Source organism: Callospermophilus lateralis, chromosome 3 (assembly GCF_048772815.1).
Source record: "Callospermophilus lateralis isolate mCalLat2 chromosome 3, mCalLat2.hap1, whole genome shotgun sequence".
Lineage (NCBI taxonomy): Eukaryota > Metazoa > Chordata > Mammalia > Rodentia > Sciuridae > Callospermophilus > Callospermophilus lateralis.
In genome coordinates, this window is record NC_135307.1 from 179,293,984 (window position 1) to 179,318,983 (window position 25,000).

General features: G+C 35.6%; 1 protein-coding gene across 4 annotated transcripts in view; it reads left to right on the forward strand.

Annotated features, from left to right (window-relative positions):
* Ralgapb (Ral GTPase activating protein non-catalytic subunit beta) overlaps window positions 1-25,000 on the forward strand; it is a 106,502-nt gene that overhangs the window by 36,596 nt on the left and 44,906 nt on the right. Inside the window, exons 7-18 of one of the 4 annotated variants that reach the window (XM_076851839.1) lie at window positions 1,296-1,474; window positions 2,747-2,895; window positions 3,025-3,241; window positions 5,424-5,459; window positions 6,697-6,898; window positions 9,603-9,770; window positions 10,198-10,312; window positions 10,679-10,826; window positions 16,265-16,329; window positions 17,582-17,711; window positions 19,484-19,617; window positions 24,580-24,762. In XM_076851839.1, coding sequence (XP_076707954.1) covers window positions 1,296-1,474; window positions 2,747-2,895; window positions 3,025-3,241; window positions 5,424-5,459; window positions 6,697-6,898; window positions 9,603-9,770; window positions 10,198-10,312; window positions 10,679-10,826; window positions 16,265-16,329; window positions 17,582-17,711; window positions 19,484-19,617; window positions 24,580-24,762 — 1,726 coding nt within the window. The remainder of the gene's footprint in view (window positions 1-1,295; window positions 1,475-2,746; window positions 2,896-3,024; window positions 3,242-5,423; window positions 5,460-6,696; window positions 6,899-9,602; window positions 9,771-10,197; window positions 10,313-10,678; window positions 10,827-16,264; window positions 16,330-17,581; window positions 17,712-19,483; window positions 19,618-24,579; window positions 24,763-25,000) is intronic. The other 3 variants (XM_076851840.1, XM_076851841.1, XM_076851842.1) reach the window with 3 other exon arrangements.

Sequence of the window (25,000 nt, forward strand, 5' to 3'; positions counted from 1 at the left end):
CACTGAGCTAATTTTTAAAAAAATTTTTAGTTGTAGTTGGATACAATACCTTTATTTTATTCATTTATTTATATGCGATGCTGAGGATCAAACCTGGGGCTTCACACATGCTGGGTACCTGCTCTACTGCCTAGCCACAACCCCAGCCCGCTAATATTTTTAAAAATATTTTTTATTGAGAATTTTTACATCTGTTTTCATCAGGGATATGGATCTGTAGTTTTCTACTTTGTTGTATCTCTGTCAGATTTTTTTGAGTCCAGAGACTTTGCAGTCATATGAGCCAATAACTTCTAATTTAGGTCATTTGGGGATAGGTTTTTTTGTTTTTTTTTTTCCCCTTGGTGCCAGTGATTTAATCAAGGGGCACTCAACTCAACCAATGAGCCACATCCCCAGACCTTTTTAATATTTTATTTAGAAACAAGGTCTTGCTGAGTTGCTGAGGCTGGCTTTGAACTCTGCTAGGATCATAGGCGTGCACTATTACACCCAGCCTAGGTTTGTTTTTTAAAGGAGATACTTGAAATTATTTGTACATAAAATATAATCAAGCCCAAATTCATTTTTTTAAACTCTGTGGCTTTAGTACGTACACATAAACACAATTTAAAACTAACACTAAACTTGATTTTAAAAATTGAAAATGCTGGGGCTGGGGTTGTGGCTCAGTGGTATAGTGCTCGCCTAGCATGCATGAGGTTCTGGGTTCGATCCCCGGCACCACATAAAAACAAACTAATGTATCCACCTAAAACTAAAGATACATACATAAATAAATATTTTTTAAAAAATTGAAAATGCTGGGCTGGGGATTTGGCTCAAGTGGTAGCGCACTCGCCTAGCATGTGTGAGACACTGGGTTTGATTCTCAGCACCACATAAAAACAAAATAAAGATATTGTGTCCACCTAAAGGTAAAAAATAAATATTAAAAAAAAATTGAAAATGCTGATATTAAAATCAAAAGTTTTCCTTGAGATTCTTGTAGACTTATTTATAGCTTTAGTATTCCATTGCTAAATTCCAAACACTTTAGGAAAAAAATCCTATATATACTCTTTAAAAACTTAAAATTATTTAGCCTCTCATTCTATGAATAGGGTGAGTTCCTATAAAAAACTGTAGATCTTCTGTAGAGAAACATTCATGTTTGAATCCCTAGCTTATAGAATCAGTCTCTCCTAGTCAAAGGAAATAGGCACAAATAGCCTTGCTTTTAAATTGGATTGCATGCATTTTATTGCTATAGAAATTTCTCAATGTATAATTAACTTTTCTCTCTTTTTTGATAGTAATCCCGTGGATTTGAGTAACCCAGCCATTATAAGCTCTACTCCCAAATTTCAGGAACAGTTCTTGAATGTGAGCGGAATGCCGCAAGAATTAAATCAGTATCCCTGCCTTAAACATCTGCCTCAAATATTTTTTCGTGCCATGCGTGGAATCAGCTGTCTTGTGGATGCATTCTTAGGTGAATTTTGCATAAGTTGCTAGATGTTCAAAGAGCTTTGTTTAGATAACTGTAGAGTCTGATCCTAGAAGCTATTATGGAAAACCCAAAGAATTTGATGACAGATATCAAACTTAGAAAAATTATTTGCGTCAGTATAATAGCTGAGGGTTATTAATTGTCTTTATATAAATAGATAAAATAGTATGCTAATAAAAAGAATAAAACCTGGTAGATAAATGGACAAAGGATACAGACAAATTATTTGCAAAAGAGAAAAGTGTTTATTCTCACTAATTATTCAAGAAAATACATGTTAAAATGCACTAAAGATCATTCTCATTATATAGCATTAGAAACCAAATTATACTTAAGTTTATATATGTATATATATAATTCCCCACCCCCCCCCCAGTACTGGGAATTGAAACCAGGTCCTTACACATGGTAGGCAAGCACTATCACTAAGCTATATCCCAAGCCCATTTTTAAAATTTTTATTTATTTATTTTATTATTGTGACCCACTGTTTTAAAGTGTTTTTCACATTTTGTATTTATGAAAAGTCAAGATTTTTTAACCCATTGAAAAGCAGTGATATTTAATAGCTGTTATGTTCTAAAACACTTGTTACATGTACTTGTGATTATATTACACAGTTAATAGAGTAGTTCTGATTAAGCTTAGCTTAGCAATTCTAGTGGTTTAAATACAGTAGTTTATTTTCATACATGTAAAATCAGGGATAGGCACTTCAGGGCTGTAGTAGTAGTTCTAGCACAGTTAGGGATTGAAGGCCCTTCTGCCTGGTGGCTCTTCATCCTTTGTGCACTGCCTGATGGGCCATAATTATTGAGTAAGTTCCAACTCTACTGTCCAAGAATGAAGAAGGAAGGAGAGTCAGTACCTGATGTCCTTTTAAGGAGATTTCTTGGAAGATTTGCTTAACAGGTTCCTACTTCTCTGTGGTTAGAACATGGCCACATCTAGCTGCGAGGGAAGCTTGAAAATGTAGTCATTTATTGTGGATAGCTCTGTCCAGCTAAATTGGTATTCTATTACTCAGGAAGAAAGGATGAATGGAGGCAACTAGCAGTCTCTGCTACAGTGTCCCGAACCTTCACAAGTGTTATTTGCAGATTTTTGATCACATAGTTGTTTTTTTTTTTTTTTGTTTGTTTGTTTGTTAGTGCTAGGGTATGAACCAATGGCTTCACACATGCTAGGCAAGTGCTCTACCATTGATCACATACTTTGAACTCTGAGGAATAATTCCATTTTTTTTTTTTTAAGGCATTTCTAGACCTCGATCAGACAGTGCTCCTCCAACACCTGTGAACAGATTAAGCATGCCTCAAAGTACTGCTGTCAATACCACCCCACCACATAACCGGAGGCACCGGGCTGTTACTGTGAATAAGGCCACCATGAAGACAAGCACAGTAAGAATTTCCATCACCATTGTTATGTTATATAAAGTTGACTTTTAAATCTGCCATTCTTTTAAAAAAGACCTGCCATTTTCTCACGCTTTTCATGGGTATGGGTATATTCTTATGTTCTTCCGATAGGTCAGTACTGCTCATGCCTCAAAAGTCCAGCATCAGACATCCTCAACCTCTCCTCTCTCAAGTCCAAATCAGACTAGTTCAGAACCCCGGCCATTGCCTGCCCCTAGGAGACCAAAGGTTAACAGCATCTTGAATCTCTTTGGATCATGGTTATTTGACGCAGCATTTGTTCACTGTAAACTTCATAATGGGATAAACAGAGACAGCAGCATGACTGGTAAATATTGCTCAAGAAATATGTTATCATTTTTTCCCTTTCCTTTTTTTTTTCTTTTTTATCTTTCCTACCTGCAAGATTAATATGTATCTTGAAAAGCAGTCTGTTTCTGACCAAGCAATATCTGTACTTAACCCCTTCCAGCTGAAGTAATAGAAACTTTGGAAGTTTTCCCATTGTCTTTTTTATATATGTTCTGTGAGGTTTGGCCTTTTTTTTAGACACACTTCAGGTTAGCCACTTTTTGTCAAATCAAATTCCTTTCAGTAGGTGACTTGGAAGTTCCCTTCATGTCAGCCAGGATAATAATATTTATGTGAAGAGTTAAAGATTTTGACTTGAAATTTACTCAAAGAAGTGTTTTCTTAAATTTTTGACAGCCATTCAATCATTAGTATATATAAATATCAGAAAATTTCTGCTTCACAGTAGACTTTAACCACTCAGGTTTTAGTCTTGAGAACATTCTTTCAAGTGTATGTTTTCAAAAAGAGTGATCTGCTCCATAATTTAAGACTGGTAGAGAATTAATAACCCTGATATTCTTCATTTAGATCTTATTATAGAAATTAAACTGTCTAGATAAAATATAGTTTATTTTTGTCATCTTACCATTACACTTGAAAGTAGTAGCATAGGGTTCAGGATGAATGAGTACGTTAGTGCAGAATATTTTGAATATTTATGATATATCTTGTACAATAATAGCTGGCATTTATTGAGCTGCTATTACTATCTGCTAACACTATGAGTATGTATTCATAAGTGTTTGGTTATTCAGTAAGAAAGCCCTTTTCCACTGGGGTTGGAAATGATTTGAAATTTTAAAAAAAGATGCCTGATTGCATTAGTTTTTGCATCTCTAAGGAGAACATTAATTCCAGGATAAGACTAATATAATGGCCATAAGGGTTTCTGTTTTCTCTCAAAAATACATATATAGTTATTATGTATCATCTGGAGGTGAAGGTCTGTGTCTGAATAGTGTATATTTATGATTATTTTGGAGATACTTAACAAATTTTTAAAATAATTTTAAAAAATTTAAAGATTTTTCAGGAATATAATTTGAGATTGTGTGAGTGAATTGAGGGATTCCTTTGCCTAATTTATTTTGTTCAAATTTAGGCTTTGTATTCTATCATTTCCATATTATAATTTTATTCACAAGTTTGAAAGTAGGGTTTACTTATGGATAAATAAATGTGCTTACTTATGACAAAGTGAAAAATAATTTAAATTTACTTTGGGTTCTGTTTGCTTTATGTTCATGTGCCTTATATCTTGAGTTTCCCAAACCATGTTTCTTAATTTTTATGGTATTGTGTAGTCAGTCAGTCATTTTACAAATTTGTGTTGAGATGTACTTCTTACAATGTAACTTGGGTTTAGAGCTGTTGACACTGAAATCCCTGAAAGTAGCACAGCTCAACATGCGACGTTGTTGGAGGGCTTGCTTAAAGGAAACTTACAGTTTTCTATCTCTAGGGCGTTTGTAACAGCTTTGCTCACTCTCTTGTACCAAAAGGTAGAAATCAGAATTCAGTTCATATGTGAGCAGCTTCTTTTAACATTTTCACTGGTGGAGAAAGGATAGAAGCTGTTCTCCTCCTAACTGTGTTCAGAGATGATAAAGCTGTTACATTACCCAGGAGATATGAGATGTCCAAATAGTTGGAGGGGTTGTGGAATACCACTGGGTGCCAGTCTCCAGGTGTTGGTGGGTGGTGGGCTTGATATACTTAACTGTTTTCTAAGTACTGGCTGCCATCAAGGAATTCTGCCATGCAGTTCACCTTTAACTTAAAGTGTTTGCTTCTTTGCACTGGTTAACTTTAGATTTACCTGATATCACTGTGCTTGTAAAAGTAACATTGAGCTGGGAAGGGTTAATGAACTATAATTTTTAATGCACGTTTTGCACAGTTCAAAACCTCAATTCTTTGTAGTTGTGTGATTTCCTTTGTTCATTGTTTTGCATGATACAAAAAATCATAATTTTGGATCTGAATGCACAATTTCCTATGTTTTTGAACTAGCTTGTGGTATTGTAAATCTTTAAATTTAACTTTTTGAAAGCTAAAAAGCTTCTTAACTTATTGTAAAATTTCACCATCTTTAAAGTATTCTATAATTACTGCTGTCCTTTGATTTGTTTCCATTTATTTCTATTATCTTGCAGCATCTTTTATCCAAATTCTTCTTTCTTATAAATCTTGTAAGTAGGAACCAGAAGCTTCTCCTTAATTGCAGTCATGTTTTTATTTTTTTCATAATTCCATTAAAAATTTTGATTGTCATTGTCTCTTGTAGTTTTTGCACTTGGGAAGAAAAATACTTTTCTGTGGTTTGAATGGGGAAGATTGTTGGCAAAAGCAAATTAATCTGCCTGAATCAGTCCCATTATTTCTGTATACTAGTCTGGTCATGTCATGAATTCCAGGACTTTGCACTAACTGTGTTTTGGCTTTTTTTTTTTTTTTTTTTTTTAAAGCTGTAAGCTTATTTTTATACAGATTTAGTGTTTGATTTGTATGCATTCTGCATGTAGTGTTTTTCAAATGTATTATTGCTGGATAGCTTATTCAGGTCTAAAAATGGCTCATGGGAAGTTGCATAAAGATTTATGCTTGACTCTGCATTCTATTAAGCCTATTATTACAAAATAATTTAAACACTTTATGTAGAGTAATAAAAGGTTTCAGAGTGATATTTCAATACACTATGAAATCTTTTGGCAAAAATAAAAGCAACTTTCGAAGGGCTTCTGTTTCAGTGACAACGAATGACCATGATAATCTTTCTTATCAATCCAATTTTCTGATTTATCAACCTCAAGTTAGTTGCTGTCTGTGGTTGTTAAAATTCATTTTCATTTTGCTTGGTTGGGCAATTCTTTGATGTGTGTTTTGGAGTTGGGTGGATGGTGGGAATGCTCTCTCTTCCTCCCTACCCCTTTTCTCATTCTTACTTTGCCCTCCCTAAAGTATACAAACTGGCATGGGGTTGTCCCTGTAATTAGGATGTCCATCTGGGTTAATATATAAATTGAAGTAGCTTTTTTTCTTAATGTTTAATTGAGCATCATTCCATAGGGAGAGGAAAGAATAGAAAATAAATAATAGAAAAGCCAAATTCTGTTTATATGTCTGTATGTGATACAGATATATACAAATGTATTCTTCTGACCAAAAGTCAGTTGAAAATGCTTTTTGTAGAATCTGTTAAACTGACAATGCCACCATAAAATTAATTGTTACCTATTTTCAAGGAAGATTTTAAGAGAGCCCTTTAAAAAAATTAAGACATAGTTGCTGAAAAAAAATAAAAAACATTATTGGATTCTATTCAAGTAGCTATTTAATGACACCAATATTTGATCTTTGTGTCCAGGGTCCCATGAGCCTATTTGGCATGTTGATAAATATAATAAAACCCTCCTTTTTTCTCCCCAGCCATTACAACACAAGCTAGCATGGAGTTTCGACGGAAAGGGTCACAAATGTCCACAGACACCATGGTTACCAATCCTATGTTTGATGCAAGTGAATTTCCTGATAACTATGAAGCAGGAAGAGCTGAGGCATGTGGGACACTGTGTAGAATTTTTTGTAGCAAGAAGACTGGAGAAGAGATTCTGCCAGCTTATTTATCCAGGTCTTAGAATTTTTTTATTTGTTTATTTTCTGTCTACATATATAGTTTTGAAGTGAAACTTTGTTGTAGCATTTTGGTAGGCTGAATTGATAAGTAAATGTAGTTCTAAAATACCTGCAAATGTGTGCATATAATTGAAATTTGCTTGAATTCTTCCACTTTACTTGCCTCATCAGTTTTGATAAAGTCCTCTAAGACTCTTGATTTTAGAAATGTTATTTTATTTGAGTTGTATGGAGAAGTTTAGAAGGACCACCATGATTTGCTAACAAGTTTTTAACATGGTGTTAGATACTGTAGACAGTTCAGAAGTAAGTCAGCTGTAAATTCTTCCTTCAAGGAGCTTATTTTCTGGAGTGAACAAAGCTGTATAAACAAGTAACAGTGATTCAATAGGAAAAGGAAGTTTGATAGGAGAGAGGCGCAGGTAAAGACTGTGGGCATTCAGAGGTAGAAGCAATACATATTTACCCTAGGGAGCTCAGGAAACTGAGTTTTGGAAGACTGATGATCATGCTGGACTTAGAAAGAATAAACAGTATTTAGACTGCTAGGAAGTTGGGTTGAATCTTCTTATCCAAATCTCTGGCTCCATTTGTCTTTGTGAATGGCTTTGCCATTCATTCAGCTGCTCAGGCCAGGAAGTAGGAGTCATTTCAAACTCTTTTCCCTATGTATCTTAAGTTATTCCGCCTGCCTTTCAGCTCTTGGGCCTTTGTGTAACTTAACCCTCTTTCTAATCTCTTTCTCCACTCTTTTCCCTACCATGACACTTCAGATTTTGTCACTTTTCTCCTAAATGAACTTATAATAGCCTCCTCTTTTTCTTGGCTGTGCTTTGCTTTCTCCTTAGTTGATGACTCACACAGCTACTGGAGTGAGGTTAATATCAACTAGAGCCTTTAGATATCTGTGTACCTGCTAGAAAGAATTAAACTGATTCTGTCAAAGGGAATCAAGTACAGAAAATTTGGCATGAAAAAGCAAGAAACTGCCTATGGGTATCATTGGCTTTGAGCTCTAAGCGAAAACCCTCTCAATCTGATTTAAGCAAAAGGGAGAGTTATGAGAAGCTAGTGATACTTGTTAAACTCGAGATCAGGAAGTGCAGCAAGGCCTTACAAAGAGCAAGAACCAAGGACTGTAAAGTGTTCAAGTCTTCACAGTCTTCAGGAACTACTTCATTTTTCTCTTCTCTGCAGATCATATTCTTATAATGTAGGATGCTTCCCAATTTCCATAACCTTGGTCTAGGTTTATAGCAGTTAATTAGCATCTCTCAATTTCAGGTTCATGGGAAAGAGGATCTGATTAAATAGATGTCTATGTCTGGTACATTCAGCTATATCTGCAAGGGTGCTAGGGCTCATCTCCTCTGGTGGGATTCCCATTTCTCAGAAGAGAGACCATGAAATGGAGAGATGTCCTAAATGGTATCAATAGCAGTAAAGGGGGAATGCTATGACCATGAGCTTTCTGTTTGGCCTGTAAACTGGATGATGGTAGTATGATAAAAAGAGATTTGTGAAAAGCAGATGATAAATTTAGTTTTGAACCTAGAAATTTGAAAAATATCCTGTGGGATATTTATCAACAAATAATATATATTAAGTCCCTACTTTTTGCCAGATATTATGGATAGGAATAGACATGTTCTGTGCTTGGATATCCAGTAAGATTTTGGCTGATAGATCTGGAGCTCATTTGGGAGATATAGGCTACACCTGATCTGATTACATTCAGTGGCTTACAAAGTACTTAAAGTTGGGCTAGTAGAAGAGAGTTTAGAGAATTGGTGTTCGTAGAATAGTTAGGACTGCTACTCTTAGGGGCAGCTAGAAGAGAATCTTCTAAAGGAAATAGCTTTAGAGGTCAGAAGAAAAAGGAGCAATTAAGGATTGAATGATTTCAAAAGGTGGAGGAAGTGAAGACTTAAACATGTCTCCTGGATTTGGCAATTGAGAGGCCATTGATTCCTTGCTAGTATGGTTTTATTTTGGTACTAGGGAAAGAAGTTAGATTGCACTGGCTTGAGCAAGTAGATGAGGAAGTTGTTTCCAAAGTTTTGCAGAGAAGAGGAAAATGCCTCACAGTAGTTGAAGAGTGTACTGATATAGTTGCTCTTAAATGACAAGAGATTGAGTACTTAGTGAGTTGATTAGGGCTTGGGATGGAGTAAAAAAGTAAGATATATTTAGGTATATCCTAAAAAGAATCTTATTCAGAATGACCATCATGATGAGTGCAGGCTTTAATGAGGTTTCTTCTTTCATTATTCCCCTAGAAAAATGAAGGATAGGGGAATGATACAAACGTATATTTACTTCTCAGGAACTATGAGAAGCTGGAATTTCACTGCCATGGAATTTGATTTAGTAATTCTACTAGTTTGTTGACACATACTTTAGTCATTTATTTTATTTTGTTTTGTTGCCTTATTTGCAAGCACCTATGACTTTGAGTTACAAGGTTTATAACTGTAAGAAGGGATAATACATATGAATCTTTTTTTCTTTTATGGGAAAGATTATTTGGCTCTTAAGTATATGTGATTTTGAATTGTTTGTGTTCTAGTTAATACCTTTTAAAAGATAGAAATAATAAAGAGTGGAAAAAGACTTTCAGATGATTATGTAAAAAATATTAATAATTATGAAAACCTTTGATCAGCAGTTTGTTTAAAATTTCTTTCTTGCTTCCCTAGATTTTACATGCTTTTAATTCAAGGTTTGCAGATAAATGATTATATATGCCATCCTGTCTTGGCCAGCGTTATTCTAAACTCCCCTCCTTTGTTCTGCTGTGACTTGAAAGGGATTGATGTTGTGGTTCCTTACTTTATTTCAGCTCTTGAAACCATTTTGCCTGACAGGTAAGCTGTCATTCTCTACTACTATATTAGTTGTCTGGTTTCGTGTTTCCTTCTGTTTCTTAATTTATCCTGTTCAGTTGTCTTCATAGTCCAAGGAGATGCTGATCAGTTAAATGAGTATAGAGCATCAAACCCATCTCCTTCCTAGATGCTTCCAATTCTGATTTATCCATGGTCTGTTAAATCCTTTTTGGCTTGGTCTCGAAGGATCAGAGCAAACCCAGCCAGAGGTCCTATCTTTGTAGAACAGGCCTTACATTTTAAATAAAGAAATCAGCCAATCAATTAAATTCTAGTTTAATAACTGTTTAACATAGAAGTACACATTCACACACACGATTGTGAAAAACTGGCATAATATATATTTAGCAGTTGCTAATAATGCACTTTAGTTAAAAAATGCTAATAGCTTTTTATTTTTTGGCAGAGAACTCTCAAAATTCAAAAGCTATGTAAATCCAACAGAACTAAGAAGATCCTCCATTAACATCCTACTTTCTTTGTTGCCTCTCCCTCATCATTTTGGCACAGTCAAATCTGAGGTAACATTTTATTAGAGTTTTTTATATTCTATATTGTGTTCTGTGCTGATTTAAGTCAAACTATATTTAAAAAGTGGAACATGGGCTTTAAAAAAACAAAACAAATGCCTCAAGTTAATTCACGTAAATTACTGAAGGTATTTTGTTCTGATGTTTCTTGTGTGGGACTGCCAGCATGCCGTGGCCTACATTTCAAGTGGTTATAGGTTAATAAAATCTGACAACATCGATCAAGGGAATTATTGACAAACTTAGCACAGTGGCTAACATTAGATTGCAAGCCTTGCTCAATGATCTTTTTGTCTTCTCTAGAAAGATATAATACATATAACAGCTGATGTTAAATATTGTTTGTTTTTTCCATAGGTGGTCCTGGAAGGAAAGTTTAGTAATGATGACAGCTCTTCTTATGATAAACCGATAACTTTTCTGTCCCTGAAGTTGAGACTTGTGAATATACTAATAGGTGCCTTGCAAACGGAAACGGACCCCAACAACACCCAAATGATACTAGGTTTGTGTTAACGTATTTTTTTAAAGTGCAATCCTGGGTACAGTTGATCCTAAGCACATTTAGGAAGCAGAAGTCAATGATAGGAAGCTAAGCCTAATGCAGTTCTACTTATTATTCTGAATCAGAGGCAGAGTTTATTTGCTTTTTGATATAAAAATATTTAAAAAGTTTAGATGAGGGAAGGAAAGCCTTTCAGTCATCTTGGTTGGTCATTTGTGCTTTGTGTTTTTCTTTCTCTCCTTCTCTCTTTCTTCTTCTTCCTTCTTTTTTCTTCTTTCCCTTCCTCCTTCCCATTACTTACATGTGAAAAAATTCAGGGTTGGAAGCCAAGCAGAACCCTGCTGGGAAGAAATCGTGGAGTAGCTCTTGTTGGGCATCTTCCCTTTTCCCTGTTGTTTCCTGTTGTCTCTGAATTGTACTAATTCTGTCTTAGATGGCTTCACATTATTATGGCCACTGCCATGAGGATTCATATTTTAGATCCTTTTTCTCCATTTGATGACTATACCCATTTCTTACCATGCCTCTGGTATTGAGAGAGAGAAAATCAAAAGGACAGAGAAGATATAATAGAGGGAAATGGGGGTCAGATTATGTCTTGAAGGTCAGGACTTACATAGGCAGAAATATGGTTTTAATTCCAAGACAGGAAATGACATGGACAACTCATTTTGTTGATGGCAGGAGTGGAGGGAGAGAGTGCTCAGGAAATCTAGTACGTTAGGCATTGAAAAGGTAGAATAAATAGGAAAGAGTCAGTCATTTTGGAAAGGAGTTGAATGAACAGAGGTTCTTACATACCCTCTTTTTTGTTATTGTTGACAAAGTTTTAGACAGTTGGAAAAAAGGAAAGGAGAAAAATACAAAGTAAGAGAATTCTGCCACTTAAATTGTGTATTTTGCAGTTGCACATAAATTTTATCTGATAGAAAAAAAAAATTTGAGCCAGGATGTGGGAAATACAGCGTTTATCATGCAGGGAATTGTCAGAAATAAAACAATGTATAAAATGTTTAGTCCAGTGCAAAAATGACTATTGTTATGATTGAGCTGTGACCCTTTGGACATTAGAAGTGGACTCTGCCTTGGGCCTATTAGGAACACTCTGAATAGACTGCCCAGTACTTAGTCTCATCCTAGACCATTCTGATACCATCATTCTCCTCTAGCTAGACATAAACAGTGGTCACATAAAACCAACATTCATCTTAGTTCCTTGTCCTGCTTAGTACCATTGATCTTTCCTCTTTCCCTATTCCAGCCATTTTCCTATGATTATATTCTGGATTTTTTTTTTTTTTTTTTTAAGTACTGGGAATTGAAGCCAGGGGTGCTCTACCATTGTGTTATAACCTCAGGCCTTTTTAATTTATTTTGAGACAGGGTCATGCTAAGTTGCTTAGGCTTGGGATCCTCCTGAGAGGTAACAGCTTCCCAAATCACTAGGATTAAAGATTGTGCCACCACCATGTCTGCCATGATCCTATTCTAGATCTTACATCATTGAAAACTAAATCATTGCTTTCTTGATTTCAAATGTTCCATTTCTTATTGCCCTCTATCCTTTCATTTTGTGCACTTTACTCAAACACTGGCAATTTTCTCTCACAGGGATTAGCAAACTACAGCTCATGGGCCAAATCTGGGCTGCTATTTTTTTTTAAATTTATTCTAATTTGTTATATATGAAAGCAGAATGCATTACATATAGAACACAATTTTTCATATCTCTGGTTGTACACAAAGTAGAGTCCCAATATTCGTGTCTTCATACATGTACTTAGGGTAATGATGTCCATGTCATTCTACTGTCTTTTCTACCCCCACGCCCCTCCTACCCCTTTGCCCTATATAGAGTTCATCTAATCCTCCCATGCTCCCCCACCAACCCCATTATGATTCAGCATCCTTATATCAGAGAAAACATTTGGCATTTGTTTTTTTGTGATTGGCTAACTTCACTTAGCATAATATTGTTCAACTCCATCCATTTACTTGAAAATGCCATAATTTTATTCTCTTTTAATGCTGAGTAATATTTCATTGTGTATATATAACACATTTTCTTTATCCACTTATCTATTGAGGGGCATTTAAGTTGGCCCACAATTTAGCTATTGTGAATTGACTGCTATAAACATTGATGTGGCTATGTCACTGTAGTATGCTGTTTTTAAGTTCTTTGGGTATAGACTGAGGAGTGGGATAGCTGGGTCAAATGGTGGTTCCATTCCCAGTTTCCCAAGGATTCTTCATACTGCTTTCCATATTGGCTACACCAATTTGCAGTCCCACCAGCAATGTATGAGTGTGCCTTTTCCCCCTACATCCTCGCCAACACTTACTGTTGTTTGTATTCTTAATAGCTGCCATTCTGACTGGAGTGAGATGAAATCTTAGAATAGTTTTGATTTGCATTTCTTTAATTGCTCAAGAAGTTGAACATTTTTTTCATATATTTGTTGATTGATAGTATAACATCTTCTGAGAATTGTCTGTTCAGTTCCTTGGCCCATTTATTGATTGGGTTCTTTGTGGGTTTTTTTTTTTTTTTTGGTGTTAAGATTTTTGAGTTCTTTATATATCCTAGAGATTAGTGCTCTATCTGATGTGTATGTGGTAAAAATTTGCTCCCAAAATGTAGGCTTGGGTTGCTATTTTTGTAGTAGAGTTTATTGGAACACAGTAGTACTTGTTTTGTCTGTGGCTGCTTTTGTGATACAATAGGAAAATTGAATGATTGTAACAGAGACTATATGGTACACAGTCTGAAATATTTACTTCCTAGCCTTTTATGGAAAGGGCATGCCACCTCCTGCTTCAGCCTTTAATCCATTGACCCTTCTTTTTTCCACTGTCTCTCACTTCACCTCTTTCCTCCTTACCCAGCTTAGATTCCATGTCCCTTAACATTTATAAACTTCAGCTCTGCTTAACTGCCTGTTTATTTCACATTAGTACCTTAGTGGTTGAATAGTCCTAGAGGAAAATAATCAGAATAGGGCTTTCTGACTAGCCTTCTCAGATTTATGACTATAAATCTCAGGTAGCTCTTAACTTTGATAGTTTTACCACATTTCCTGAGTAAATTCACTTTTCTATTTGTCTCACCTCATCTCCAGCCTTTTGCTTATTTCTTACACTTAGCTAATGACCTTGCTGCTTATTTCAGCAAAAATGCACTGGATGAGAATTTGCTTAAGCTGGATGTAGTGGTGTATGCATGTATAGGAAGTTAAGGCAGGAAAGTAGTGAGTTCAAGGCCAGTCCTAACTTAGTGAGACCCTGTTTCAAATAAGAGAGAGAATTATCTCATATTCATAATTTCTACCAACTACCTGCAACATATCCAAAATTTATTCTTTGTTTTTTCATTACAAATACTTGAGTTTTGTTATGTTTTATGTGCCATGCACCATCCTTGACTCTGGGATCCAGCAGGGAACAAAATAAACAAAAATCATTCTAGTGAGGACAAGGAGCAAACAATAAATAAGATCGTGTATTACGTGGGAAGGGAAAACATAGTAGCAAACGGAGATAGAGAAGGGCAGTTTTGTGTGAGTGCCACATGGCAGATCAGAGGGGGCTGTTCACTTAGAGATAGAGTGTCATGCAGATACCTGGGATGAAGAGGATGCCAAACAGAGGGAAAAGCAGTGGCAAACAATCTGGAAGCAGCCTGTGTTTGAGCCAAGTGAGGATGCCAGTGTAGCCATAGTGAAGAGAGCAAAGGTGCAGGTAGCAGGGATATAGACAGACGTTGCTTCAGCTTGCTGGAATGTCGCTTCACTTGTGTCCTAAATGCTGCTCTCACCTTCTCAAGGCTACTCTCAAGTGCTACTACTCTTACCTTCTTTCCTATCTGATCAGTTTCTCCCCTTTCACTAGATTATTTATAGTGGCATACAAATATGCCCTGTTATTATCTCCCTGGATGCCTTACCTCTTCTAGCTGTTCCCCCATTCTCTTCTACCTTTGAAATCAAAACTAGTTTTCTGTACCCAATTTTCTTGGCCTCTCATGTTTTTTGTTTAGATCACTATGGTAAAGCTTTTGACCCGAGGATTCCTCTGAATCGATTTATATCAAAGTTCCCAAAGATCTCCATCTTGCCAGAATTGATGATCAAGTTGCTGTCATAATCTTACCAGCACTTGACTTGATTGACCACTGTTTCCTTCTAGTAACACTTTTTTCTTGTAACCCCTATCATATCATACTAACCTGGTTTTAATTTTATCTTTATATTTAATTTTATCTTCCTTCTCTGTGTCCTTTGCTAGCTCTTTTTCTACTAACAGTGAACTAAGTTGGAAACCCTAAAACTCTGTCCTTGCCTCTCTTATTCTAGGTGGTCTCATTAATCCTATAGCTTCAAATATCTCATATATATATATATCAGTCACACACACACACACACACACACACACACACACACACACACATACACACACACATGCACACATTCTTCAGCCTAAATATATCCTTTCAATTCAGTGTGTTCCTAGCTGCCTACTTAACATCAGCACCTATATATCTGAAAGATAGGCAACTCGGGCCTGTCTTGCCTACCTTTCACATCTTTGCCCTAAATCTGTTCCTCACCAATCTGCTTACTCACTTCAGTAAATGACTTCCTCTGTTATACCTAATTACTCAATTAAGACTCGCCTGTCTTTAATTTTTCACTTTTCCTCATTACAACACATCTAGGTCTTCTTCTGTCCATACTATTTTCAAAATACATCCCAATCAATCTTACCATCTCACTCCTAGAAACTGTGACTGAGCTTATCATATTTTAATTACATAATTTAATTATCAGAGCCTTCTGCCTGGTCTCTCTGCTTCCTTTCATGTCCTGCTAGATGTATCTTCGCCACTTAATCTGGAATCATTGTTCTAAAGGATAAGCTAGATAAGGCCAGTCTCCGTGCCACTGGCTGCCCATTACACTTGGAGTAGACTCTAAGTTTTTTACCCATCTACAGAAACCTATATTTAAAAACCACAACCTGGTTTTAAAAATATTCCATATTCATTGTAATGTCATGTGTAGCTAATAAAAAAAAGATTAAAAAAATTCCATATTTTTCTTAGTTTGTATTACCCTTGAAGATGGTAATTGAGATTCTAGCACCTGCCCTTTCATGACAGTTATAAAACATCTGACAGTAGGCATGTCTTTATACAAAGAAAAGTTTTGATTTTTGAATTAATTTTAGAAAAAAAAAGGATTTTAAAGCTTTGGGGGCAAATCAGAATTGGGTGATTTCTTCTTATCTTTACTGACCAGTCAACAGATTTATTAGTAATTTTTGGAGAAGTTTAGGAAGTGCAGCCAAAATCATGTTCTTATCTCTGCTCTTAATCATATGAGCCATTTTAGTGTTCTTATCACTTATTTTATATAAAATACTTTTTTCTATTGCAGGGGCAATGTTAAATATTGTTCAAGATTCTGCACTCCTAGAAGCCATTGGTTGCCAAATGGAGATGGTAAGAAATACACAACGTGTAATATATATTTTTTTTACAACATGTAATCTTATCAGAGATGATTAACTTCTGATTTTGTCTAAATTACCTTCCAGAATATCTGTCCTTGTAATTTTAAAGGTATTTTGTTTGTAAATGCAGCTCATTGAGTTAGAAAGATAATATTTTAAAATATCATATATTTTTTTATGTTTTTTTACCTCTTGGTTTGTCATCTGCTATACATCAGTTCCCTAGGAGATTCTGCATGACAGAAACTCCAGCTAAATCCAGTTTTTATTCCTGGAAAGTACCTATTTAAAGCTCTTACTTGTTTTGCTATTGTGATTAAGCAGCTTAAATAATCTAGGAAAGGCCTCCTACTCCATAATTTTTGCTATCCCTAGTTGATCTAAATGTAAGAACTATTTATTTATTTATTTATTTTTGTCTTTTACTCTTTTCATTTTTAAAAATTTTAATTGTGTAAGAACTATTTATAATCTCTTTATAGTTCCTTCGGATCAAAGTTTACAGATCCCCCAGAGTACTAATGTTTTAAATCAAAAAAACTTCCCGGAGATTTTCAGTACCTCTTGTTTCCCTCTTCAAGTTGTATGATCCTTATACTGGAATAGAGGCTGGGGAGTAGAGGAATTAATAGAGTATACTGGGGTGAGTTGGGTGGATATAGGCGGATGATCAAATTATTATCAGGGAAATTACATTCATGTCTCAGTGTATGTTTAATAACAATTTACTGACCCAGCAGCAAAATATGAAAAAAATTTACTGATTTGGATATAATGAATTATATTTGTATGGGAAAAAGTGAAGGAAATCTATTGTTTTTGGTTTATAATATAATTTGAAAGTTGCTGCTCTTTGCTCAAGTGTTGTTTTATTTGTTTTAAGATTGTATTCCTATTTTGAAGTTTTGCTTGGGAGGCATGTAGAGTGTTATCTTTAAGGACCTAAAGTCATTAGCTAGCAAGGTCTAGTGAAGATGAAAAAGGTCTAAGACTGGCCCTTTGTAAACAGCAGCAAAAAAGCATTTCTGTCAAACTGAATGCTATCAAGCTGTCAAACCCTTCATACCCTTTAGCAGATGGTGTCTGTGCAGAAATACCACAGCAGTTTTAATTCCCTCATCATTTGTGTTGTTTGTTGTCACATTCCGTTTTATCAATAGAGTTTTTAATAATTAACCTCTTTTTATACCTGTAAATTCTGATGGAATCCCCAAATACTTGACTTATGTTCATTTCACTAGGGTGGTGGAGAAAATAACCTGAAGAGTCATAGTCGCACTAATAGTGGTATTAGTTCAGCAAGTGGTGGAAGCACAGAGCCCACAACTCCTGACAGTGAGAGACCTGCTCAAGCTCTCCTGAGGGATTATGGTAAGCTATTTTGTTTTTTAGTCAGAGTTTTACAGAATTTCTTTACTTCTTAGATTTATTTAAGAAAAACTAAAACAAAATTTAAATATTCAGATTTTTAAAACAAACAACTAAAATATAAAATGTTATGTACATAAGTATAAGAAAGATGATACTAGTCTAAAAAACAAATAACTTATACAGCTTTTAGTGGTTGTATTCGGAGTAGTTCATTAGATTTCATAGATGTTTATAATGCGTGATCGGGATTCTGTCCGTGTGCTGGTGATATAGGGTCAAGATATGGTCCATCTGTTACTGCAGTGTGGTAAGGGAAGTGATGGAGCATGCAGTAATGGGAAAACTTACGTACCTTATTATATCCTATGCCCTAGTTTAAGTACATTGGTCACAAATTTTAAGCAAGGGTAAGGAAACATTTTTGCCTTTCCAAATTCTACATTTGCCAGCAGAGCATCCTATTTTTTCCATGTCCTTTATCTTGGCAATTACTTTATAGATTCAGTGAATTTGTGGTATATAACTTTATGGTTCTACACACAAATACTAACAGTGTTTTGAATCTGTGAGTGTTCATCCAACAAGATTAGGATTATATTTAGTTTCTTGGATGTGAGTTTAGTTTTATAATCATCTGGAAAATTCATGAGCTAGAGTCATGAGTTCATGGGACATGTTTCTGTGATTTGTTTACAATAAGTATCCTTAAGCATGTCAGATACATAAAGTCATTATCTGGATATTCAGTACAATGAAATATTATATTTATAAGAAAGTTATTTAAATTGTTACCTTATTCATTGTGTATGTAGATCTAGGTATATTCTACGTTGAAATTTTGTTTATTTTTCATGCTTTCTAAAATAACTTAAAAGATATTTTTGCTTTACTGCATGTGTTCTAATATAAATGTTTGAAGTGATTATTGTTTGTTTCAGCATTTTGAACTGGTGTTAGTGATCTCTGCTTGTAATGTCATAAAATATTTTTACTAAGAAATCCGGATTTGTGTTAGTGTCGCATGAATGTCTCTCTTTAATGATCATTCCTTTTTCTGTTGTCACTGCCCTCTTTCTGATAGGATCGACAGGTATAATGTCCCTAAAGCTTCCTTTGTAAATTCAATTTAATTTGTCCTAATTTTAATTTCTCCTAAGTTACTATTAGCTAAGTAGTAATTACTTTTAAATATAAAATTGGAAGTCAAATGTAGTGGCTTGATTTTTAAATTTTTTTAGAAGTATTAAAGTAGTCTTAGAGAGTTAAATGTTAAAGTGGGTTTGAAAAGGCATTGCATGTGATTTTTGATTGTTTGAACCCTGCAAGAAATTTTAACAGATGCCTTACAGTATTTTCCAGCATCTGAGGGGGCTGTAAAAGTTGAATGTTTCCTTTGTAAAATTCCAAGAAAATACTTGATGGCCTTTTCATTATTATTTTTGAAAATGTAATACTCTATGTGTTGTTAATTTAGAAATTTTAAGACTTAACATTTTATAAGATGATACTGACACTGTCAGGTCCCATGATTGTCTGTGTGAAAGTTTGTGGGCTGGGACTAGAAACGGCCCTGACCCAGCTTGCGTGCCCTGTGCACTGTCTGTCAGGCGTGGAGCTCAGGCCAGTGGGGTGGGGAACATAGCGCTGTGTGGGTGCCCTTCGTGCTCACTGTGACTGCTGTGGTCTGTGCCTGGTGGAATGCTGTGCTTCTCGTTACTAATGCTTAGTTGTTTTCCCTCCCTGTGGGATGTGGCATTGGGGTTATATCCTAGCTCTTAATACAGATTCAGCTGCCGGGCTCCTGATTCGCAGCATTCATCTCGTCACCCAAAGACTCAATTCCCAGTGGCGGCAAGACATGAGCATATCACTGGCAGCTCTAGAGCTCCTCTCTGGCCTGGCAAAGGTGAGGAGGATACTCCTTTTATTTTAGCCCAGCAATCTTGGGCCCTGGCTCTTTTTTTCTGTATCTTTGACCCCTCTGATGTGGGTATTGCAATGTTGGACATACTCAAACATAATTTATATCCAAAGTTTGCAACTTTGAACCTCCAAGTGAAATTTTCAAAATGAACTGTACTTTAAAACAATATTCAAAGAATGTATTTCTGTTAAATTACAGAAAACATTTAAATATTTGCTATTTATTTATTTGTTCATAATAATAGGATGGCTTGGTTTTATAAAGAGTGATTATCCAAAAGTATGCCAGTTGGGATTATCTGTGACTACTGTCTTCCATTTATTAGAGATAAGTGAAAATCAACTACATGTTCAAATTTCTTTCACAGTTATTTGGTTTTGTGGAATCTTAGCGCTGGGTGACCAATCCCACTTCTCTAAGTTTTTTTTTTTTTTTTTTGAGTTGATATTCACTAACATAAAATTAACCATTTTAAAGGGAACAATTCAGTAGCTGATAGTACATTTAGAGTGTTGTGCAACCAATACCTGTAGTTCCAAATTGTTTTCATTGCTCCAAAAGAAAACTCTTTATCTTGCAAGTGGTTGCTTTCTTGTCCTTCTGACCATCCTGACAACCGCCAATCTGCATTTTTATCTCCATGTATCTACCTTTTCTAAACATTTCATATAAATGAAAGTTTATAACATATGACCTTTCATGTTGGCCTTTTCACTTAACATGATTTTTTGAGTCTCATTCCTCTTGTAGTGTCTACCAGAAATTCATTTCTTCTATGGTCAAATAATACTGTGCTGAGTGTATATACCACAGTTTGTTTATCCGTTCATCAGTTGATGGATATTTGGGCTATTTGTGTCTTTAAACTAACGTCAGTAGTACTGCTGTGAATATGTGTCTACATGTATTTGCTTGAATAACAATTTTCATTTCTTTGGAGTATACACTGAAGAGTAAAACTGCTGGGCATATGGTAATTCTGTGTTTAACTTTTTGGCCAACTGCCATATTGTTTTCCACACCTCCTAAATTACATCCCCACTGGCAGAGTACAGCGGTTCCAATTTATTCATATCCTTACGAGTATCTAAATGAAATGGGCAAGATTATCTTGCATCTAAGACCTGGTGTTGTGAGAATTAAATGAGAAGAACTATATAAAGTACTTTGAGAGCAAAAGCCGATATGCAGCTTTTGTCATTAAAGTCTTCGTTTTACAGATGTGGAACAGGTGATCAGAGGGTGTGATTTATAAACCATGAGAGAAAATAGGCAATTTACAAGAAAACCTAATGTGTTCTCACCACCACTTAGAGTTTACATAACAGTTTTATGAGGAGCAGTTGCTGATACAAAAAGTAAGAACAACCATTCATGAGACATGCAGAACTGAACTGAGAGCAGATACTGTTTCTTGTGACCTTTGGTGTACTTTCAGTAGTAAGAAATAATTAGCCTTAGATGGAGCACTGCTCCAAATCTATCTACCAAATTATAAAGGGCTAACAGTACCAATTTCATGATTTAAAGTACAGTAAAGCTAGTAATCCAAACATTTTGGTTTGTTGGAATAGGTTGAACCAATCAATAGAGAATTCAAAAGTACACTCAAACTAAGTGGTCATCTAATTTTCATAACCAAGGTGTAAAGGTAATTCAAAGGAAAAGAATAGTAATAGTCTTTTAAACCATTGGTACTGGAATAATTATTCATCTAAAAAAAAGACCCTTGTTTGTGTATGTATATGTGTGTATGTGTGAGATGCTGGGGATTGAACACGTGACACCTCTACCATTGAGCTTCACTCCCAACCCTTTTTTAATTTTGAGACAGGGTCTCTAAGTTCTTCAGGCTGGTCTTGAATTTGCAATCCTCCTGCCTTAGTAACCTAAGTCATTGGCTCATCTGCAAAAAAAAAAAAAAAAAAAAAAAAAATCTTATAAAACAAAGATCTTATAAAAATCTTATAAAACTTATACTTTGTGCAAAGGTTAATGCAAAATGAATTTTAAACCTACATGTAAAGCCTAAAGTTCCTTGTAACCTTGGGTTATACAAACATTTCTTATATATTACACTATTGAAGGAAAAAAAACTGATAAATTAGGCTTCATCAAAATTTAAAAACTACTGTTCTTCTAAAATACTTCAGATAACAGGTCATAGAGTGGAAGAAAATCTTTACAAAGCTCATGTTTAATGATGGATTTATATCCAGATTACATAAAGAACTCTCAAAACTCAATAAAGAACTCTCAAAACTCAATAAAGAACTCTCAAAACTCAATAATACCCTTTCCTTTTGACGGTTTGTGACAACAATGTGATGGTGCAAATTTCCAAGAAGAGGAAATTGTCATATGATGGTGTATCTTCACAGCTGAGTTGAATGAGTTTCTCACTAGAAGTTTACTGAAGATGGCTATTCTACAGTGAGGTCCAAGTGATCAACCAGTACAGCAATTATTATCTTAGCTTCTAGGATGCAAACCGTTCTTGTGAGAAGGAAACCGTTCTTGCAAATTGACAAATAAAATTCAGAAGAGATTTGGCTTCCCTGAGGGCAAGTAAAACTTTTTGCTGTAAGGGTAGCCTGCTAGAGTCTATGTTACAAAGTTGTAGAAGGGTTCACCATGCAGACGTACTGCAGGTCCTTGTGAAGAATGAGTCAAGGGCAACAAGGTCATAGTTCAGGGCAGCTTGCTCCTTTTTTTTTTTTATTGTTTGTTTGGTACCAGAGATTGAACCCAAGGGCATTTAGCCACTGAGCTACATCCTCAGCCGTTTTTATTTTGAGACAGGGTCTTGCTAAATTACTTAGGACCTAATTAAGTTACTAAGGCTGGCTCTGAACTCACAATTCTCCTGCTTCAGCCTCCTGAGTTGCTGGGATTAGAGGTGTGCTCCACTGTGCCCAACTCATGTCAGGGCAACTTTTAAGGATGAACTGAATCATGAACTTTGTGGATAGTCCACTTAGGGGCCCTTATTAACTGCTATGTTAGTCAGCTTTTTGTAGCTGTGACCAAGATCTGACAAGAACAACTTAGAGGAAGAAAAGTTTATTTTGGCTCATGGTTTTAGAGGTTCAATCCATGGTCAGTCAACTCCATAGTCTGGAACTGAAGTACAGCAGAACCTCATGGCAGAAGGATATAGTGGAAGAAAACTGCTCATATCTGACAACTAGGAAGTATGCGCGCGTGCGCGCACACACACACACACACAGACACAGAATGCAAGTTGTCAGGGATAGTATAATTCCCAAGAACACACTCCCAGTGACCTACCTCCTCTATCTGCCTACAGTTACCACCTATTAATTAATTCAAATTTTTAATCCAGGAAATGGATTGGGTAGACTATGTTAAATTCTTATAACCCAATTATCTCACCATTGAGCATCTGTGTATTGTGTTACACATGAGCTTTTGGAGGACTCCTAATATCCAAACCATACCAGCAGCTATGTTGGTACTTACGCTTACTGGGTGCTGTTCAGATAGGGTGTGCTCGGTGTTAAAGTGAAGGTCATGCTATGCTGGGACCAAGCAGTAGATTGGCAATAAGAAGCCCCTGTCTGATTGACCACTGAACATCATGGACCTGAAAGATGAGATGCACTCGACCACCTCATCTTTGGATGGGAGGTTAGGAAGCTAGAGCCATCTGCTATGCCCTAGCAACCGCAGAAGAGGGTCTTCTTGGCAGCTGGATCTGGAGTTTGGATATTACTTCAGAAAGACCTTAATAAAACCTTTTAAAAAGACAAGACAACACCAAGAAAATCAGTCAATAATAAAACAAGCAACTCAGTTAAATTAGAATAGACATTGTACTAAAGAAGATATGCAAATAAGCCTATGAGAAGATGTTTAGTATTATTAGGGAAATACAAATAAAACCACAGTAAGTTTACCATTACAGACCTATTTGTATGGCAAACAGTATAGACCATACCAAATATTGGTGAGGAATATGAAAGAACTATTGATGGGAATGTTAACTGGATAATAATTTTGGAAAACAGCTTGGCAGTTTCTTAAAAAGATTAACATATCTATCTATGATTGAGTCATTCCCTCCCACTATAGGAGCATATATCCATTCAAAGATTTGCACAGGAGTTCATAGCAGTTTTATTTGTAATGTCCAGAACTTGGAAACAAATGTCTGTTAACAGGTAGCTAGGATATTCATGAAGTGGAATACTATTCAACAATAAAAAGGAATAAAAAATAGATACATACAAAAATGTAGATAAATTTGAAAATTACTGCGTAGTAGAAGGGAAAAGCTGCAATGCACATAGTGAATGATTTTATTTCTATAAACTCCAGAAAGTGCAAGCTAATCTATAGTGATAGCAGAACAGTGGTGGGTTAGGGAAGGGGGCAAAGAGGAATGGGAGGAAGATTACAAAGGTGCATGAGGAGATTTTGGGGTGATGTATATGTTTGACTATCTTGATTATGGATATAGTTCACAGATTTGTCCTTATGTCAGAATTGATCAGATTGTACACTTTAAATAGGTGCAGTTTAAACATACCTCTGAACAACTATACCAAACTGGTGCAGAGCACAGAGCATTTCTGTGAGGTTACATTATGGGGCTTGAAGATGTGCATGTTCCCTTGCCAACTATTCTTTCAGTCACTGGCGATGAGGAGTAGATGGACACAAATGAATTGAATTTAGGCATGAAAACCCATGCTAAAGTGAAATACCATTTAGACTTTGAAAACTGCCTCTATTTTTATAGAGTGTGATTAGTACATCTGAAATATTTCATGTTGTTTCTCTGTCTAAATAATATTTATAAAACAAGGCCTTCTGTGACATATCACATTCTCAGATAGGCTCAGCCTCAACAAAGATGCTTTGATATTGGCACAGTGGTTCCTTGCTAATGGCTTTTGTTCCCCAAATGAACATGCTCAGGTGAAGGTGATGGTTGACTCAGGAGACCGGAAGCGAGCCATCAGTTCTGTGTGCAGCTACATTGTGTACCAGTGCAGTCGGCCAGCTCCTCTTCACTCCCGGGATCTGCACTCCATGATAGTGGCAGCTTTTCAGTGTCTGTGTGTCTGGCTGACAGAGCACCCTGATATGCTTGATGAAAAGGTGAGTTTATTCAATTTTAAAACATTAAGTAGAAATAGAAATGTATGTGGGGCAAATGCCTTGTATAAGAGAATATATAAATTTAAATACAATATCACACTTTTAATATACTTGTTAGATTTTAATAGAACTCTTCTTATTTTGAGCACAACATATAAACTGTTGTCATACTTCTAGTTGGTTGCAAAGTAACCCACAGAGAAGTTCTTTTAAAAAGGAGACTTGCCTGATTTATCTG